Consider the following 20,665-nt stretch of genomic DNA (forward strand, 5'->3'; position numbering starts at 1 on the left):
GACCCAAGTACTGGATCCCTACATCAAACCCAACCATGCTGGATGGCTTCTAAGAGTGAGGCAAACCGTATGCAATTTCATTTTTAAGGGTCACTTTGTGTGCATGGAAATAGAACTGTAACCATTATAGTCCAATCATAGCTTATGGCGTATGAACGCCACTGACACATTTTGCATGAAGCAGATGATTTAACACCAGAGTGACAGTTGGATTGCTAGCTGCCAGTTCCCACCATGTGGGATTTTCGTCTGTTGATGAGTTGTTGAGTCCCAGGGGTTGTGATGAGGGGTTTTTGTCTATCTTTGTGCGACTTGACGAAAACATTCTCCGAAGCTAAATGCTTCTGTGATCGATGGTCTAAATAATGTGCTTGCTTGTCATTTGTATACTGATGTTGCTGTTTCCTATTTCAGTGATGACAGCGACATGGAATTTGGACGTGGGCCTCCATCTTTGTGGTTTTAGTTAATTAGTGGGGCTGCTGAGGTTTCTCTCTGCTCTCTGGCACGCTTGGGTTCAGGTCTATTGGAGCCGTTTGATCTCAGGCGGTATTGTTTCCATTATTAGACAATATTAGTGATTAAACTTTTGCGGTCGTATTTCTGTACTTTAGAACTTGACCCGTCTGTTCTCGCTGCTCTTTTTTTATTATTAGGAATGTTCTCAATATTGTTTATGTCCTTATTTAATGGCAGAACTATTCAATAGCTTTTACAGTTTAAGAGACTCAACAATTGGTCTGGAACAATGAAGGTCAACCCAAGTCAGAAAAAGAAACTGGGAGGGATGACAAACACACTGCACAATGAGTCTTCCCCACATGGGGACGATCATTATTCTTATTGTGCCCTACAAACAGTCGGTGTAAACATCCAAGCTAAAAAGAATGATTTGCTGGTGTAATCATAACTGACTCTCAACTTTTAGCCAGCCCATCAATTTAATGGTCTCCTGGAAACTCAGTTTCAGCGCTGAGTTGTTCTTGTGGTCTGATGTGTGGTTAAGATGATGTGGATGATGACTTTGTGTTCTACTCCCTCGGCAGGCTTCACACAGCCCAGAGAGCCATCAAACAGACCCAAGTCACAGTGCAGAAGATCGGGAAGGAGATCGAGGAGAAGCTAAGGACGACGGCGGCCTGCACAGAGCGGGTGAGCGTGGTCGCCCCTCGGCAACAAATTCCAGCTCATCAGCGACTGGTTTAGATGTTTTCAGTAGCTTGAAAGTTGGTGTGAAGTTTGTTTTCAGAGGAAGTACCATGTATAACACCACAACTGATGTGATCAGCGATAACGGAGTTTCTGGCCTCCACCAATAATAAACATCAGAATCGTGCTTGATACTTACAAGGATTTAAGAGCTTGTCTCACACAAAGCTCCAAATGTAATTGTAACGTAAAGAAATGTGAGATCTGAAAATCCATCGATTGTGATTGTTTTGATAGCTCAGCTCCTCAGTGATGATGCCTGCGCCAAAATGCCTTGTTTATGTTTCCACCTCCTGTAATGTGCTCAAATACGCTAAAGAAGCGTGTTTAACATATTTGGAATTGTCAGGCGCACAGCTGTGAAAACGCAGTACCGATCCCAGGTCTGACATTGTGTTTACTGTAAAAATTCACTTCAAAAGCATCCCCTCTCTTCTGGTGTTATACAAGCCCGGAGGCAATGATACTTTAGTATTTTTGTCCCCCAGGTAGGCGGCACAAAAAAGCATTTTCACTCACCATGCACGGTACAATTGTGGACAACTGGGCTGCTTTTGTGTCCAGTCCAACTGGACTCTGAGAGTGTGTATGTGTGCTGGTAGAAGATTTAAGCGATCTGAATGTCTGCTTAGTGAGCCTCTTTATACAGCTGTTACAGCTGTTGCTTTCTATCTTGCTGCTCCTCATGAGTTTTTGATATCCCTGATTTTTTTTATTTTTTTATTTTTTGTTCCTTTCCTTAGGCCTTCACCCTACTTATTAAGGCAGCCCCCTACTATAGCCTCAGCTTTCCCACAAAAACATCGAGGCTCCATTCTTTTCGCCACAAAGGATCCCTTTCAAGAACTTTTCTCTGATATTTCCCTCTCAGTGAAACATTCCTCAAACCCCTTTTCAGAGTTCAAATCTGCCAATAAATCACATAATCCTCATCTTCTACCTTTCTGTAAAAGCCCCCCCCCCCCATCTTGGAGTGAGTGGAGCATTGTGTGATTCTTCTAAGGGCTTCCCACTTTGGAGAGCTCTGTACCATCTTTCTGTATGCGTCATGGTGAACATGCATCAAAGGGCGATGGAGTGGAGGCCACCTAGCCGAGCACATGCCCCTTTCACCCTCTCACCCACACTCTGCCATTAATCTGCTCAGTTATAACACGCTCCCACCCCCCCACCCCCACGCCTGCTGCTTATTTACTCAGCTGACCCACTGCTGTTTGATGTTCAGTAGACATCAGACAGACCCTGCTGGTTAGGTACAGTCTTTCTCCCTCTCTGTCTCGCACACACACTCACACATCACAGCAACCCACTTGTTAATTCTGGTGCTCAGTGAAAGTGTAGGAGGCTCGTGGTTCGTGCCAAAGCCAGTTGTGGTTAACATGCAAGTGTCAGGGTGCGACACACTGGACAGATAGAGGCTCTATCAGTCATCTCTTTCCCCGTGTTTTCTCCACGGTACCCACAGGAAGAAAAAAATCTGTATCATATCTGTTTTTGCTCTGATCCAGGCTGCGATCTCTTATCTAAGCGAATGTGTGTGAGATGCCAAAGTCCCCGCTCCTCCCTCCCTAATCTTACATCATTATCAGTTCCCTGTTTGTGTCTTCCATCTCCTTATTACAAGTGTGTATGTGTATAGTTTTTTTTCTGTCTCAGCAACTGTGCTGCCCTCCTGAATCCCCCTAAATCCGTCTTCCTGTTTTGAATGGATCATTTTTCGTTGAGTGGTTTTGTCAGTCGCTGCTCTCTCCCCTTCATCTACTGTGCAAGTGCATCCATCAACCCCTGTTTCTGTTCCTTATTAGATGATTAGGGTGAGCCCACTTCACACTCCTCTTTACCAGATAGAGAAATGAAGATGATGAAGGGACGCCGCTCGGAGAGGCTTAGATTACGACTAATGACCTGCGCTCTGATGGCGCTGGTGGGCAGGGATGTGGGGTGGAGAGGCGCCTCCTGGCAGGAGTTTTAATTCGGGGCGGTCACTCATCTCGAGTCGCTGGGCTTTATTGTGGTCTTTTGCTTCGGGTTATGTTTGAGGGTTTGTGTCCGTCTTCCTGTTTGCATGTTCTGAGACTTTCATGTGGCGTCTTACTCTTTAGCCTTTCTTACATTTTAATTGATGAACAAACCCACAGCTACAACTTCACATTCACGTTCTCCCAGCCGAATCCATGCACAAGCAATTTCCTCCAAATGTTGAGCGTACATATTTCTAACTTCCACTGCTGCCACTCATAACACATTCTTTCCTGAGACAACACTCAGATAATGTCACTGTCTGCATCAGTTTAAGAATGGCTTTGTGTTGACACCTGCATGACTACAAATCTGCTCAGGTTGCTGTTGGAGACAGCTGTTTCCTCAGCTTCCAGATAACTGTCCTGGCTCTATTTTATTCTCTTTTTCTATGTAATATCGCAGTAATAAAGCAATATCATATGGCAGAGGAAAGTTACACAAACAGTCGAGAAATCAAAACACAGTATTAAAATAAACTGTGTAAAATTAAGTAAATATACATATATTTTCATTTTTCTCATTTTAATTAAAGTGTACTTGGATTCCATCCACCCAACCAGCCATGTTTGTGATTCAGTCATTGTTGAGCTGTATATTGTTACCAGTCTGTTACTGGGATCAGTTCAGTTTATTAGGTAGTAATTTTCATCCAGAAGCTCAGGCGTCAGGCTACAGACATAGCTTCAAACCTTTAGTTTGACAGGGATAGCTGTTTAGAAGAAAATGGTTTGCTTGAGACAGAGGATGCACTCAGGGGCCGAACGGAGTCCCAGTATTAGATGAATTAAGTTAAACTGGGAGTCATGGAAAGCTATGACTTTCCATGACTCCAAGTGGGAAATATTAAACGAATAAATAAGAATTAGTTGACGTTTGTTATTTTCACAGTATATCCTGCCTTTCTCCCATCACCCACAAACGCTTCCGGCAGATGGCCGCCCAGCTCCGAGCCTGGTTCTGCCGAGGGCTGCTTCTTCCTGTTGAAAGGGAGTTTTTCCTTCCCACTGTTACCAGTTGCTTGCTCACAGACTGGTTGTTGGGTTTTCTCTGTATTGTTGCAGGGTAGGTTTACATCCAAATATGTAAAGCACCTTGAGGCAACCGTTGTTGGGGTTTGTTGCTGTATAAACAAGATTGAATGTTTTCACTTTCACAGGTGAGTCAGGTTGCTGTCAATCAGTCACAGTCTGTGCACAGCTATGCAAACATGAGAAATAGGCCTTAGCAGCCACAATAAGTGAAAACACCTGTTTGTCTCTGTGTGTATAGACCTGTGAAGTTGGGTTTAGTAGGAGACAGAAGGAAATTGGAACAAACCAAAAACATGCTCGGGCCATTGTTTAAATGAAATAAATGGTAAGAGACATATTACAAAACACACCTTCTTTCCCAGCTGTAACGATTTAAAAAGGAACAAATGACTGCATACGAGGACAGATGTGTTATGTAGATGATTTGTAAATTATATGCTCTATGTGAGAGGCCTGAAAGGGAGAAGACTTTATTCACTGTGGTTCTGGTGCAGGTTCGGCACCCGGCCTCATCTGCTCACCTCAGACCAGCTGTTTGAACGTGGAACTCAGTACTACTTACCTTGGAGCCGGCCGTTCCCATGACTTGGGCTCATTAGTAAACATTAACGATGATTCCAGGGCTCAGTAAGACGTTTTGAACACGCAAATCTTCCTTTCTGTGTTATCATTAGCTGTTGACAGTGCTTTCTGTTATTGCTAACAGTGAGCATTGGCTCAGTGGTTGTGCATTAAATCAGCGCGATATGGGATCAGCCTAAAAAACAGTGTTTGTTTTTGTGGGAGCTAGTAGGAATCTTGGGGTCTTTATAAAAGGTTGCTGTGACCACATGCTAAATATTTTCTTTCACTGTCTTTTTCTCTTTCCTTTCTGCCGCTTTGTGTGAGCAGAAGAAGGAGCGCGAGTGCATGCAGCTGCGTATAGCGGTCCTTCACAGTGAGCTGGAGCGGCAGAGGAAGGCACTCGGGAGGGAGAGAGACCTGCGACAGAAAGAGAGGGCACTGCTGCAGAAGAAAGGTAAACGGAATAGGTGGACATGCTGCATATGCACCTGGGGAAAGTGTTAACACCACACCACCATGCATAAATCACCTTTTAATATTGTTTGATGCTATTGTGTGCACCGTTTAGTGCTTGCTTGCAGTAACTAGTGGGTGAAAACATGAACACACGAGCAATAAGAAAAATTAAAGGCTCAGTTTGGTCTTATATAAAAGTAACTTCAAATGATCGGTTATTCCCTCTGCAACTCATTTTGCTGTCTCCAGTGGTGCTGCGTCACTCAGATCCTGCTTGTGGAAGAAGACTTAATATAATGGTAAAAACATGTGCTCCCAATTCCAACGAAATCCCCAGATCTTTTCATGATAATCCACAGAAGGCTCTGCTGCAGCTACCAGTTGTAACGAGAACAGAATATAAAAGTAGTTCTGACAGTTTGACTATTTTGTTTAAATTGTGGTACGCACAGGTCTAACCAGGACCGTTTGCGTGTTCATTTAGAACAATAGTGAGTTTGCTTTGGCTCACTCATGTAATAGCTGGGAGATGTTAGCCTGTCACTTATGTAGTGCAATTGGCACATTCAAACATATGAATTCACATCCACAATGCAAAAAGCAAACAACAAAATAACAAGAATTTGGAAATACTGTAGCTGAACAGACAGATGGTTGTCTTTATTAGAAAATCCGCTGCTTGAATGTTAGTCTTATATTTGGCCAAATGCATTAATATAAAGTTGTTGATCAGTATATAGATGTCAGTGTTTTTCTAAAAATACATTTTGGTATCAAAAATCCAGCATTGGTCACACACAGCTTATGGAAATAAATTGCACATAATTTGCATTTCTTTAATAAAACGAATTACACCAATCCTTCCAAATGTGTTCTTTCAGTAATGTGACAGTTTTAGTTGTTGAAAGAGAGAAAGTGAAGCTTGTTACCAAACTAATGGATTTTACACCCATGATTCCATAAATTCAGGTCCTGAAACGGTGTTAATAATTTGTCTTACACATCTATAGAGAAATCTGCTCTTTTTAACGGCTCGGTCAAGGTTTCCATGTTGTCAGAGCAGCAGGCAGATCATTTTAGCATATTCCACAACGTGGTCTTGGTCCAGTCAGAAGATGGAGTTTCTTAACACAAGCAGATCTGCAGTACACAGATACTTCCTGCAGTTTGTGATAAAGCAGAAGTGTTTGTGCAGTTGTCACTTAGTTAACCCTATGAAGTTTCCATCTTAGAGATGGATATATCCATCTATATATCTATAGTCACATGTTCTGATGCAATAAGCCCAGTGCAACTTTTCACAATGAATTGACAGGATGTATCTTGATTTCTGTGTCCTTTAAGATCAGCTCGCTCTTTGGCAAAGACAGATCACTGAATCACCGATCTGAGGAAGTGATTAGCGTGAAGTCTGCACTCATACATACGCTGTCACATAATAAAAGAGCTCTAAGAGCGCTTCAGGGAGAGGTTGCCTTTGTGACACGATTCTGAAAAATGACCATTAATTCTCTTCCTCTTTGTCTGTCACCACTCTGTCTGCAGCCAAACGAACTCACGGCTCTGCTGCCTCGCAGCTCTATAGAGGCCTTTTTCCAGACGGGACAGGTGCTTATTAAAAAATAGAAGGAAAATTCCTTTAGCTGGTTAAAAAGAGAGGGGAAAATCTGGTCTTTTAGGATAAATTGAAATGCTATATGTAAAGACAGCCAGGCTGAAGTCTTGTTGCTTTTCCCAGACTCATAAGTCAAAATCCAAAAGCCATATGCTGCTGAGCTGTACTTCCAGCTTGTTGTTTAACTCCTCTAATCAGCCAGCAGACATTCATTTGTTTCAAGATTGGAAAAAAGTGTGCATTAATTACAGGACAGGATACTGTTGGAGACAGGTGTTTACAGTGCTTCGTACAGCAGCTGATTTTCTGTCTGATTATATTTGGATTGGCACCACAGTGTGTTTGTTTCATATGATCTCGTCTTTCACTTTTGAAACGCATATGATTCTATCAATCGCAGGCTAAATTTCATTTAGAAATTTCCCCGAGAAGCCCGTGAGAAATGGACAGATTTGAGCCAAAAATGGTTCCTGTTCAGCAAAATCACAAGAGCGTGCGACTGAGCGGCGATCTCATATGCCACTGTTGTTTTAATCAGAAGCAAGTGTTTCATTTGTTGAGCTTTCACACATTCCAGTGCTTATAAGTTGCAGGTTTACCTTCAAATTTTATTGACAGTTTTACAGCGAGTGTAAGTATGTTGCTATGAAATATGTCCCCCGTGGGCACCACAGATGGGCTGGTAAGCTCCATTCTTCGTCACGCTCTTTAGGACCTCATCCGTACCTGGCCGTGTGGTCTCGTTGTCTCCCACACGTTCACAGGGCCCATTAGCAAATAGCTCTTATCAACCTGTTGTTCCCACCGAATGGGCCTCCCTAACAAAACAGCAGGTGCAGAAAACCCAAACGTAGAGAAGGTGTTGCTTTTTTCCTCTCGTGTGTTGAACTTGTGAGAAACCAGATAAAACGACTCGAGTGTTGAACTATTCGAATCTTCCTTTAGACTTGCTAGAGCCTGTTTGGTTTAACCAGCTGATTAATGTAATTCCAGGGAAATCAGAGCAGGAAAGTAAAAGTTTGTTTTTCTGTGCGTGGGAACGCGCACACGCCATGTCACATGTCAGCATGATCACTTTCCCCCCCATTTTTTTCAAGTTATGAATTGAAAGTAAGTCTTTCTGTCCTCCCTCTGAAATCAATCACTTTGGTTTCTGTGGGGTCACACTCTTGTCACAATTTCCGCCTGTCTAATTTCCCTCCTCCCACCTTGAGCAGATGACATAAATCAGGCCTGTGAGCAGCGTTTATTGTACTTGGTAACAGTAGTTATTCTCACGCTCTGCCACACAGCCAGGGCTCCTGACCAATAAATGTCAGCGGTTGGGTTTCTCCAGGTTTTGTGAAGGTATGTTGTGTGGAGGTATTTGTCACCTCAGTGAAAAAGGTCTCATATTGAAGCGATCATCATTAGAGCTCTTTTAGCAGCAGCTCCGCTTTACACATTTACTTCAACCAGCTGGCTGCCATCTTGAGTCAGGGTAAAGGTTGACAGGTACTGGAGTCAGACACTGCTTAACAGGCCAACCGTCTGCCTTTTTATACTTACTGACCCCTCTGACATTTCTATGTCGAGGTCAGAAATTTCTTATATTTTGTCCTAATAATTGATATTTTTCCACTGAGCTTTTCATGTGCGTTAAATGCTGGTATAAAAACCAAGCTTATTTACAGTGTATATTAGATTAATGTACCTTTTTAAATCATTTCATTGAGAACTTTGCATGCACCTTCTGACTAGCTTTGACCTGCACGTTCAAAGTATTTCTGTACCGTGGGTGCCAAGCGCCCGGTATTTCAGGAGCCACAGACAGCCCAATTTGATGGTGGGAAGTAATATATAACCATCCATATAGTAAAGGAGATCAAAGAAGCTGCGTTTTGCTGCTTGTCACTAGAGTTGACCTCACATGTTAGTTTTACGCTGTGTCCCCTTTCTCGTGCAACCAGAGGATCCTTATTTTTGTAAGGCATACCACAACAGCGTCACGTGATAAAGCCACTTGTAGCTTCTGTGCATTAGTTGATGGTGACTGATCCTGAATGCCACTGACGCATGTTTACACGGATCAGAGGATCGCTTTTGTTGTCCAGGCTTTACCCAGTGCAGGAACACAGTTCTTTCGTGGTACTGTACTCACAAATGCTCAGGCCAGTCTCAATAAGTCTTCTGTCTGATTTACAGGAGGAAATTGTCCAGAGGGGACTCGTCTGTCCAGTGTCAGAATAGTTATTTTTAGAGTACTTTTTTTGGTTTTTATTCCACGTTTAATATGGAAGATGGTGTAGTGAGAGACCAGTGGACAGGACGATGCATATTCTCTGCTGTGTCTTTACTGTATATTGTCTTTCCATACCGTGGAACAGATTAGTGGGATGAAAGCACGAGACGATGGATGGACAGAGCAGATAGGACAGAAGTGGGCATTACATGAAAGCAGCAGTAGAAGACCGTGGAATCTGGGTTACAGTGTTTTCGTGTGATCTCTCACAGCAGAGCGATGGCCTGTGATCTCTGTCTTACGCTATCTGCCTTTCTTCCTAATCTGATGAAGTACCTGTATTTTCTCCTTTGCTCTGTGTGCACTATGCCCTCTCACCTCATACCCTTATGATGTCAGTTGGACAATCATGGATATGAGTGGAAATATGCGATCAAAGCAATCCTGTTATCCACCTGATCGCACGTGCTTTGATAAGCTTTATTACTCCAAACTCTCACTTGTGCTCGCTGCTCTTTGCTGACTTATTTAGATTCAAATTTCAGCAAGAGGGCAACAGTCTTTTTTCACACATGAGCGTTGTGAGGGATTTTCCTGTCTACTCGCAATAACAGTGCATTTAAAAACAATTGTATGGGAGAATATTTAGACATGTGCTACGTTGTTTCTGTTCATACTGGATATACTGGTGAGGTGCAGGTCTTCTCCTGTTAGAATGCTTAATACAAAACGCACTGATAACAACAATAAAGTAGACAGGTGTCACGTCTGAATCCCACCAGATGCAGCTGTGGTGATGTGGCGCATGTTGGAAGCATGCACTAATTTTTCATAGCATTCATTAATACGCTGACATTTAAAGGAAAAACCTGATTTCTTTCGAACTCTTTAACAGTGGTGTTTTGTTAACGTCACAGTTAGCAGCCCCTCACAGCTTAGGGGCTAAAGAGCCGCAGGTTGGTGACCTCTGGCCTAAGCAGACCCTACGATCAGCTTTGGAGCCATTATCTGCATGTTGTAGCTCTTTACTGTCACCAAGGGGCAGTGTCACAAACATCGGTCTGTGGGTTATTGTTGCTTGTTCTGTTGGTTCTTTAGTCAGCTGCAAGGAGGGGAAAAACCAAAGTAGGCAAAGAACTGAAGTCTGTCTATTCGACTTATGCACAGCTTCATCTTTGTCTGCCTATGTGTTCCTGTTTTTATAGATGGGTCGTATACCCTCTCTGTAAGCAAACGGACACAGCATTAACACATTGACAACTGCACAATAGCACCTATAAGCAGCACAGTCATTTTCTTCTAGACCTTTGCAACCAGGATGTTCGCCCTCTGTTGCTTGTTGGAAAGATTTAACATAACTTCTGCTTTGGTTTCATTTTTTAGATCGGTATGCTGTGTCCATCGTTGTATACAGTCTGTTCTGTATGTTCTGGTGGTTTCATGCAGACACTGAACTAAACTGAATTCAGTACCACTTAAATGTGCTTGACTACATATTTACTGTAAACAAAATGTGTTTCACTTAAATTCTTCTTTCTCTGAAAATGAGTTGCATTTGCCAGAATGTGAATTATTCTAAGCTAGAATGTGTGTTTAATTCTGCAAATGTGTTAAAGATTGAACTCTTTGTTTGATGGCATACATTGAGAGGAACTAGAGTTATAGAAAAACTTCAGAAGGAGCTGCCATCACGGCTTAACCAGTTAGACGAAGCCAAGAATGTTAGACGCGTGTGATTTGAGATCAGCCGTCTGTCCATCTCCTCTTACAGTTAAACAAAACTGCTTCCCACTGAGGAATTAGAAGCGATAAGAGGCTGCTAACCACAGGCAAACCTGAAGAGGAAATTCATGTGAAAGGAGAGGAGCCTTTATGGGAGGACGCGTCGCATCCAATAACAATTTTCCCATCAAAATCCCTTTTTATCTGCATGAAAGGATGCTATTTATTCACACGACTCAGAACGCTGTTGTGAGTACTGTACGGGATACCAGACGAGACACTCCAACGTTTCTCATGTGGTGAAGCCAGAACGTAACGCACAGACTGCTTTGCTAAGTTGATGTGAAATGTTAGATTGATGCACGTCTCTGCAGTTCACCCCGTCACGCAGCAAACAGCGCTGCTTTCCTTTGTAATGATTATTATTCATAATTTGAAAGGGATAAAAATTAAATCGTTCGCTGTGTAAACAAGCCAAAAAAACTGTAAACATTGAGTTCAAGGAAAAAGAATGCAATGCATTTCTACTGCTTTTACCCGCAATCTTATGTGATGCTCTATCCGAGAGACATGCTGTTCGAACCTTTAATTAGCCGTTATCGTTCTGCTTTTTTCACGTGCATACTGTGAGCTTGCCAATGCTGCGGTAACGCCACTTCCTCACTCTGTATCATCCCGTCACTTTTCTGTCTGATTTTATTCATTTCCCCAACTCTGTATTTACTGTCTGACTAATCCTATAATCTGCATACATATGTCATTAGGTTTTATGTTGTGTCAGAAGGAAATGTTTTGGGCTCATCAAAGCAGCTGTTTGATCTTGCTCGGGTTTAACAGTGGATGGCAGCCAACCAAACACAAGCCCACCTGGCTGGCTGTTCAGATAGACCAGAACAAACGCACACCTAATAATTTACATTTTTCTTTTCTGTCTCTGTCAGAGGATTCGTTTTCTGCTCAGCACGAGTGTCTGAAGGAGGAGAAAGAGTCCTTATCCAAGCTGCAGAAGGAATGCACAGCCAAGAGGTGTGTATCAAACCACAATTAACCGTTTCTGTGTTTGCTGCACAGGAAAACGATTTAAAAGCTTGAACCCCATCAGATGGACACTCTGAATGATGATGCTCAGTGTGTTAGTCACTTGCATTAAATTGAGCTAACAGGTATAAGATTGCACCCTGCACCTTACTCTTTCAAAACAATGGCCTGTTTTTGTGGCCGCTGCTCCCTGTTTATGTGTTCTCGACCAAGAGTTTGCACATTGTGCTAAAAAGGCGTTTGGCCGGTGTTTGCCTTGGCTTGCGGTGAGACGTGTGTGCGGCGGGCACACATTCTGGATACGTTTTTGTTTATCTGAGAAGTACCTGGCAGTCGCAGAGGGTAAGCCAGAGCCCCAGGAAGGCCAGCAGGGGCCAAGAGACCCAGCAAACAGGAAATTAACACCGACACTTGTATCTGCTTAACATCCATTCCTTGGAAATAACTTGTCGTTTGTTTTTCATGAAAGTGTCTCTTTTCATTTATAGTGTTTAGCGAGGGAATGTTATACTGAGCATACACACTTTTTCTCAGCCTTTCCACGTTTGTTTAATATTATTTGAATCTTGTCATGGCTTCGATCCCCAGAAAGTTACAAGTACATTTACTCAATCGTGTTACTCTGAAAATGTGACGTCAGTGTTTTCATGATACTATTTTATAGCTGCATTTTTTTTGAATTCTTCTGTACTAAGACAGGATGTGCGATTTATTAATTTATTTATAGTTAAAGGTTAAACTATTGTGTGACAGCTTTCTTGAGTTAAGAGCACTTTTAATTAAGACATTCCACATTTCCACATGTTGGCAGTTCAGCCAAAGAAATATTTCTTTTCTGAACTCATCAGATGGTTTTGTCCAGAGAAACTCGCAGCAGAGGTCACGTTAATCGCAGTTTTGTAGGAAAAAAGCAGTTAAGCAAAGAGTTACAACACAGCAAACCAACATGACACAACTATATAAGACAACGAAAACTGTTGTGCTCAAAAACAAATCAAACATAGAATAAAAGCCAAAAACATAAAAGCAACACTTAAATGACATGTTGGACCTTCATGAAAGAAAAGTTCATGTTGAAAATCTTTACTGATACAGTGTAACATTAGTTTCACTGTATCTTGCACAATAACAGCGGAGTTAACAGTTTGCTCATTTAAAGAGAAGATCGATCCCACTTTTATCTAATATGTTCTAATAGTAAAGTCAGCACCCAGTTAACTTATCAGAAAAACAGAAAGAAGTTTTTACTATTGAGAACTAAACTTCTTCTTTCTCTTCCTTCTGTGACGCAGGATTGGTGTATACACAAAGTGTTTAGGTTGGCGTATTTTACGAGTAACTGCTTAAACAAACATGTATTTTTAAATGTACGAATGTTGAATTCATAAATATACACTGGTTATTATGTAATGACATCTTCCAAATTGATGTGTTCTCATAAACTTAGAATGAGTCCATTAAACATACACAGGACAAGGCGCCGGTTTGTAAAAGACACCATATTGCCTGACTGTCTTGAGACAGGCATGGCATTCATACCCTGATCGCATTTTTATCTATGTGACTAGAGACCAGCCACATGTGTAGTCTGCTAAAGACGGAGCAGGAGAGGACTCGTAGGTGTTGATGGATTACTGAGCGAGAACTTCGGTGATGTCCTCGACGACTCGCCTCGGTATCGCTGCTATTGGTCAGATGTGAGCTTCACTGACTCATCAGTTTGTGTCAGACTCTTTGCACAAACATTTCCAGCCTCGTCCAGAGCAAACAGACGTGGACACGTGTGATAGCTGAGGGATACAGGACTGACAGCCTGCACTCATTACAAACACAGCATGCACAGAAAGTGGTTCGAGCTGTTTGTTCTACAGTGGCCACCGATTATGCACAATCTGCAGTCCAATAGCATCTAGTGGTGAGATTTCACACACATTAATGGAAGAACGTAGAGGTATCTGCATGAAATGCTTTGGTATTATCCACACTGATCCACAAGTAGAGGCATGAGTTTAAAATGCGAACAGACTCACTTAAATGTAAGCATACACATTTAGAGAGTATTCATACAAAGGCATCCAGTCATGTTCATGACTTTTAACTATAAAAGTTCAGGTAACAACATTTTAAATGCAAAAAAATGAAAAGGGGAATCGTGGTAGGTTTCACTTAGCTCCACAGCTTCCTTTAGTTTCAGTCTGTGTCACCTCGGAGCTATACGCATAGGTCAAAGACTAAAACCTGGATAACAGCCATTAAGAATGATTTTTCCTAGTGGCCATAGACAGACCCTGCATTACTAAAAAGGACTGACCTGTAATGACAATTTTGAACAGTACATTGTCACATGAAGAGAGAGGAGAAAACCCCCAGATCATGCTATTTTTGTTCCTTTTTTTTCCAACATTAAACTGCCATATTATACTGCATCTTTTGTCTTGATCCCTTTTATATAGGCAGTAGCTGTCAGGCCTTTAAGGCTTTAATTGGGACCCTGTCCTCCCTCTGATTTTCATCTGTTCCCATCTCTTTAACTGACCTCTGCTCTGTCTCCATCAGAGAGCAGTTCCTCAAGTCCAACGCCCAGCTCACCTTCCGTTGTCGTCAGCTCCTCTCTGAGCTTTCCTACATCTACCCCATCGATGTGGTGAGTTGGGCAACTGCAGAGAAATATCTGGTTACAAATGTAAGACTTTGGTGAAGCACAGATGCTGGAGGGGGTTATATACAGTGGGGCAAAAAAGTATTTAGTCAGCCACCGATTGTGCAAGTTCCCCCACTTAAAATGATGACAGAGGTCAGTAATTTGCACCAGAGGTACACTTCAACTGTGAGAGACAGAATGTGAAAAAAAAATCCATGAATTCACATGGTAGGATTTGTAAAGAATTTATTCGTAAATCAGGGTGGAAAATAAGTATTTGGTCAATAACAAAAATACAACTCAATACTTTGTAACATAACCTTTGTTGGCAATAACAGAGGTCAAACGTTTACTATAGGTCTTTACCAGGTTTGCACACACAGTAGCTGTTATTTTGGCCCATTCCTCCATGCAGATCTTCTCGAGAGCAGTGATGTTTTGGGGCTGTCGCCGAGCAACACGGACTTTCAACTCCCGCCACAGATTTTCTATGGGGTTGAGGTCTGGAGACTGGCTAGGCCACTCCAGGACTTTCAAATGCTTCTTACGGAGCCACTCCTTTGTTGCCCGGGCGGTGTGTTTTGGATCATTGTCATGTTGGAAGACCCAGCCTCGTTTCATCTTCAAAGTTCTCACTGATGGAAGGAGGTTTTGGCTCAAAATCTCACGATACATGGCCCCATTCATTCTGTCCTTAACACGGATCAGTCGTCCTGTCCCCTTGGCAGAAAAACAGCCCCATAGCATGATGTTTCCACCCCCATGCTTCACAGTAGGTATGGTGTTCTTGGGATGCAACTCAGTATTCTTCTTCCTCCAAACACGACGAGTTGAGTTTATACCAAAAAGTTCTACTTTGGTTTCATCTGACCACATGACATTCTCCCAATCCTCTGCTGTATCATCCATGTGCTCTCTGGCAAACTTCAGACGGGCCTGGACATGCACTGGCTTCAGCAGCGGAACACGTCTGGCACTGCGGGATTTGATTCCCTGCCGTTGTAGTGTGTTACTGATGGTGACCTTTGTTACTTTGGTCCCAGCTCTCTGCAGGTCATTCACCAGGTCCCCCCGTGTGGTTCTGGGATCTTTGCTCACCGTTCTCATGATCATTTTGACCCCACGGGATGAGATCTTGCGTGGAGCCCCAGATCGAGGGAGATTATCAGTGGTCTTGTATGTCTTCCATTTTCTGATGATTGCTCCCACAGTTGATTTTTTCACACCAAGCTGCTTGCCTATTGTAGATTCACTCTTCCCAGTCTGGTGCAGGTCTACAATACTTTTCCTGGTGTCCTTCGAAAGCTCTTTGGTCTTGGCCATGGCGGAGTTTGGAGTCTGACTGTTTGAGGCTGTGGACAGGTGTCTTTTATACAGATGATGAGTTCAAACAGGTGCCATTCATACAGGTAACGAGTGGGGGACAGAAAAGCTTCTTACAGAAGACGTTACAGGTCTGTGAGAGCCAGAGATTTTCCTTGTTTGAGGTGACCAAATACTTATTTTCCACCCTGATTTACCAATAAATTCTTTACAAATCCTACCATGTGGATTCATGGATTTTTTTTTCACATTCTGTCTCTCACAGTTGAAGTGTACCTCTGGTGCAAATTACTGACCTCTGTCATCATTTTAAGTGGGGGAACTTGCACAATCGGTGGCTGACTAAATACTTTTTTGCCCCACTGTAGTGTGTGCAGCGATTTCCATGTTTATTCCAAAGATAAATTTAGTTTGTATACTAACTGAATGATTTTAGGCCCGTCCCTCTGCCGGCTGATTATGGATCTGTTGCTGATGTCCAGTTGCTCTGTCCTTCATGTGAAAGCTCTTCTTTAAATCCACAGACCAATCAGTCGGATTATGTCATCTGTGGAGTGAAGCTGCCAAACTCGGAAGACTTTCAAGGTAATTGATTATGTGCCTGCCCGCCTATTTAAGTGTTACAGGAGGATAAGTGGTATGCTGTGCAAATGTTTTGTCTTGCATTCGACGCTTGTGGTTAGATGCAGATGTCGTGAAGTGAAGCAATCTAACATTTTACTGAAGGATAAATGAAGGCTGATGATTTCATAGACAGTTATCTATGATATCATAGTTTTGGCTATTGCAGATGGCAATTTTGCAAAAAGCTATTACTGTTAAGGTACCATAACCTTTGTCGTACTGTGCACGAATGCGATAATTGATAGTTTGTCATTTTCATACATAAAGGGCATAATGACATAATTGTAGCCTAAATGAGGGGAGAATAGCTGTAGAAGCTGCAGATGATTGATATTCCCATTCACTCGGTCTGCTCAGTTGAAATCACAGTACACCCACTGCTGCACGTCTCGTCTTGTGCATGACATCAGTGATCAAATTAACAGAGACATGCACAGCCCTTTATAGGTAGACATGCACAAGTAAGCCTCAAAAGAGGAGCACGAACTACGCATGGAGTGCGCCATGTCAAAAGGAGGAAGACTGCTCCATACTGATCTAATTACGATCAGTTATAGAGGGCAATGAGAGTTTCTGCAGGGAATTGTTGATTTGGTCGTTTTGCCCTGATGAGATGCAGCGTGGTTAGTTTGCATTCTTGCTGATCTCTTGCTGGTAGCTGTTGGAGCTGTTCACTGCCACCACATTCTAAGAGAGTCTTGTCACAAGATGGTTTTTATCCGGTTCTACCGTCCCAGTGAGAAAAGAGCCACAAAAACCACATGGTATGGTATAAAAGACACATTAGTGAACTGCGGGGCATTAAAAAAGTTGTGTCAGCAGGCACATTCGCACACAATGCTCCCGTTATGAGCTTGGTGGGGAAGGTTGGAGTAAAGGTCGCATCGTATGTGTCGTGACAAATTGGATTTGCAGTCACAGCAAGAGAAATGTGATGACTGTATGACCTCTTAATAGTTGGGGGATGAGAATTGAATGGGTTTCTGAATGCTGAGCTTTGGTCAGGACCACTTGTCCAACACAGGGAACACAACCTCCACTGTCCACGCCGCATTCTCGGGCTCCCCTTCCTCACAGCTGGTGAAACCCAGCAAGCCTCTGAGGCCGTAATTCAGCAACACTAGCCTCGACTCCTCCGCTCCCTGCTGCCGCTCCCCACCTGTTAACATCTTTTACATACACAGTAGAGATGGGCAGCCATTACTTGTTCTCAATTTAAAATTTGACACACAGACCGAATCCTGTGTTCTCTCAGTTTTAGATGATCGATCGGTCCTTTCAGACACATCTATAAAAGTGCGAGCATGAACCACAGCCCTGAAGTCGTCTGTTACCGGTGTGAGGCTAAAGTGAGGCAGATTAAATTTAATACTGATTCAAAAGGAAAACGATGTACTGCATGTGTTGTCAGTCAGGACAGATGGAGAAACATGGACTGCCCACCTCCACTTTACTCATTTCTCTTCATTTCTCTTTAGTCTTCTGCAGTTAGAGGTCTCAGAGTCCAGAGCTGTCTGTGTGTCAAAGCCGGTTTGAAAAAGCCTGCAGGGGAGGAATATTTCACATCAGAGCCCAGGATTAGGGTTAGTTGGCGTCCTAATCCTGTAGAGAGTCAAGGTGGACATTGAAGCCCATCCATGTTTCACGTTTACCCCAAAGCCTTCCCTGTGAGCTCAGCCTCATGAGGTATCTGCAGGCTCCATTAGCACCCAGAGGTGTCACTTAAACTTGTGTCCTTCAGTTGACCTGATATTCCTCGGGGGCAGGAAGTCGTTCTCTCCATGGGCTTTAACCCTTTGGACTGAAAAGACAGGAAGGACATCGATATAATCCAGGGGTTCTGTGCTAAGTTGAAAAACACACATTTTGAGCCAAAGAGCCTACCACTCTGTTGCCATAGTTTATTATTTCAAAGCATTAAGATAAAAACCACAGTGATTTTAAGTCTTAGCCTCGAGCAGTGTCCTTCTGAGAATGTGAAACCACTTTGTGTTTTGTCTTGAAACAATTTCTCGTGCTTACAGTGAGTTGGTTTGCAGTTTCTTTCCCAGTCCGTCAAATGTTCACGGAGGCATCCAGTTTTCCACACTAACAGATATTTGGACTCGGAGGGGTTAGCTGTACGTGATGCTTTTGCTTCTTAAGCACATATCACAGAGAAAATGGGAATCTCAGCGCAGCCAGTGTTTTTTTGGTACTGTGTGCTGTGCCACGTACTGCAACGCATTAAAAACATGAATGCGACTACTCTCCTTCCAGCAAATACTTTGTTACCAAGTTATCTTTAGCTGGATGTTCGTACAGTTTGGGGGTCATAAGATGTAGACAAACAGCCCTGACATTGACTGTATGCTTTGAGGTTTTCACCATAATAAAATGTTACTATTTTGACTCAGTTTTCATTGAGTGAGATTCTTAAACACTTTGGTTTATTATAATAATAATAATAATAATATACCAAAGTAATAATAACTAAAAGGCGCACTTAACAAGTGAGCAGGAAACGTCTCATTTGTGACCAAACCTTAAATATGTGATAAGCAGAGCATCTTTTTCACTTTGTGTCCTGCAGCAAAGGATGATGGGAGCATAGCAGTCGCCTTGGGTTACACAGCACACCTGGTCCTCATGATCTCATGCTTCCTGCAGATCCCTCTTAGGTATCCGGTGATCCACAAGGGTTCACGCTCTTCTATCAAGGACACCATCACTGACAGACTCACTGAGAAAGAGAGAGAGTAAGTACCCTTTACAAACACACCTAATATTAGCAAAAACCTGAAATATCCACATCACAAATGCTGAGCTCTCTTTCTTACTGTACGATCTGTACATATAGTATACAGCACTGCGCAAAAGTCTCGAGCCACTCCTCACGTCTTTGTATTTTTCTAGTGTAATTTATTTAAAATATGCAAACGTGCAAAGAAATCCATATAAAGCAAAAACAGAATTTGTACAATTCTAACAAGGTTGGGAGTCAACATTTGGCACGAGCACGTTTATTCGGCTGCAGTGAAACTGAGGAAATCCAATTCTCTCAAAAAACAAGGAAAATAAAATTTGTTAGAGGAAACATGCGAACCAGACACGGGGAAGAAGTGGTGGATAATTCAGTGAGCTGACTGACAGCACGCAGACAAAATATAGACTGAGCAAGGTGAACTCAATCAGACAGTAACAAGGGCGAGACGAGAACAAAAGGAGGAAGTCAAAAGGCAGGAAGACACACATGGGAATGATCTCCAAAATAATACAGAAAGAAAGAGAGACCAATAACAAAGTCGCACAGACAGGGCGATCAACGAAGACACAGAAAAAGGAAAAACAGCAAAGTTACAGCAGAACAGCGACAGTGATGTTTGGGACATTTCTTCTTATTCCAACGTTGCCCTTTTATGAACGAGATCAGCTCAGCAGATGGATGAAAATAAGCCATCTGTTTCTCATGGAGGGTCCTTCAAATAAATTGCTTCTCTCTGCAAAGTCAGAATCATCACATTATCATATGCATCCAGACTTTGAAGAAAGCAGTTGATGTAAATTGCCGTGAATAAAACAGAGGGAATAAAGTCTGACTTTCTTCTCTCAAGAAGAATGAATGTTGTTTACTTTGTGAATATGTAAATGTACAGATTTAAACTGTGACACTCTGATAAATGAAGCGCTTTTACTGTGAAATCCACCATTTAGACTTTACTGCAGTTTGAGCAGAGTCCATGCCTCCCATTGCAGATGAGACTGGCTGTTAAATTTACTCTGTTGCAAACAAACTCTTTTTGTGTTGTGCTCCTGGACGGGAAAAATATTTATGCTTTTTGCCATCTAAAACTGTGCAAATCATTCTCTTCTTTCTTTCCTTTTGCCGCTGCTGCACAAGCACTGGTTATTTGTTCTGTCTCTTTTACTTATCTCAGTTTTAGTTTCTACAAAATTAAATTATCTCTTTCAAAAAGTTTATTTACTGTATTTCAGCTTATATTTGTTTTGTGTCCAAACATTCTGCCTTGTTCACGTCCAAACCGTCTTCTACAAACATGTCCCTGCATGTTTTCAGCTAAAATTAGTCTTGTTTGGTTAGTATTTCTTTACTCCAACACCAGTAGATTTTTTTGACTGTGCGGTCGGTGCTGGTCTCTAACTCAACAAAAGCCTTTAACATTTGTAACATTTCAACATTGTTAACAAGAATGTTTTAT

General features: G+C 42.3%; 1 protein-coding gene across 1 annotated transcript in view; it reads left to right on the top strand.

Moving 5' to 3' along the window:
- The window catches only part of uvrag (UV radiation resistance associated gene), a 92,112-nt gene that overhangs the window by 18,990 nt on the left and 52,457 nt on the right, over positions 1-20,665 (top strand). Inside the window, exons 7-12 of the mRNA XM_026183038.2 lie at positions 1,047-1,152; positions 5,154-5,280; positions 11,782-11,866; positions 14,435-14,522; positions 16,367-16,427; positions 19,039-19,204. Coding sequence (XP_026038823.1) covers positions 1,047-1,152; positions 5,154-5,280; positions 11,782-11,866; positions 14,435-14,522; positions 16,367-16,427; positions 19,039-19,204 — 633 coding nt within the window. The remainder of the gene's footprint in view (positions 1-1,046; positions 1,153-5,153; positions 5,281-11,781; positions 11,867-14,434; positions 14,523-16,366; positions 16,428-19,038; positions 19,205-20,665) is intronic.

Source organism: Astatotilapia calliptera, chromosome 10 (genome assembly GCF_964374335.1).
Source record: "Astatotilapia calliptera chromosome 10, fAstCal68.1, whole genome shotgun sequence".
NCBI lineage: Eukaryota > Metazoa > Chordata > Actinopteri > Cichliformes > Cichlidae > Astatotilapia > Astatotilapia calliptera.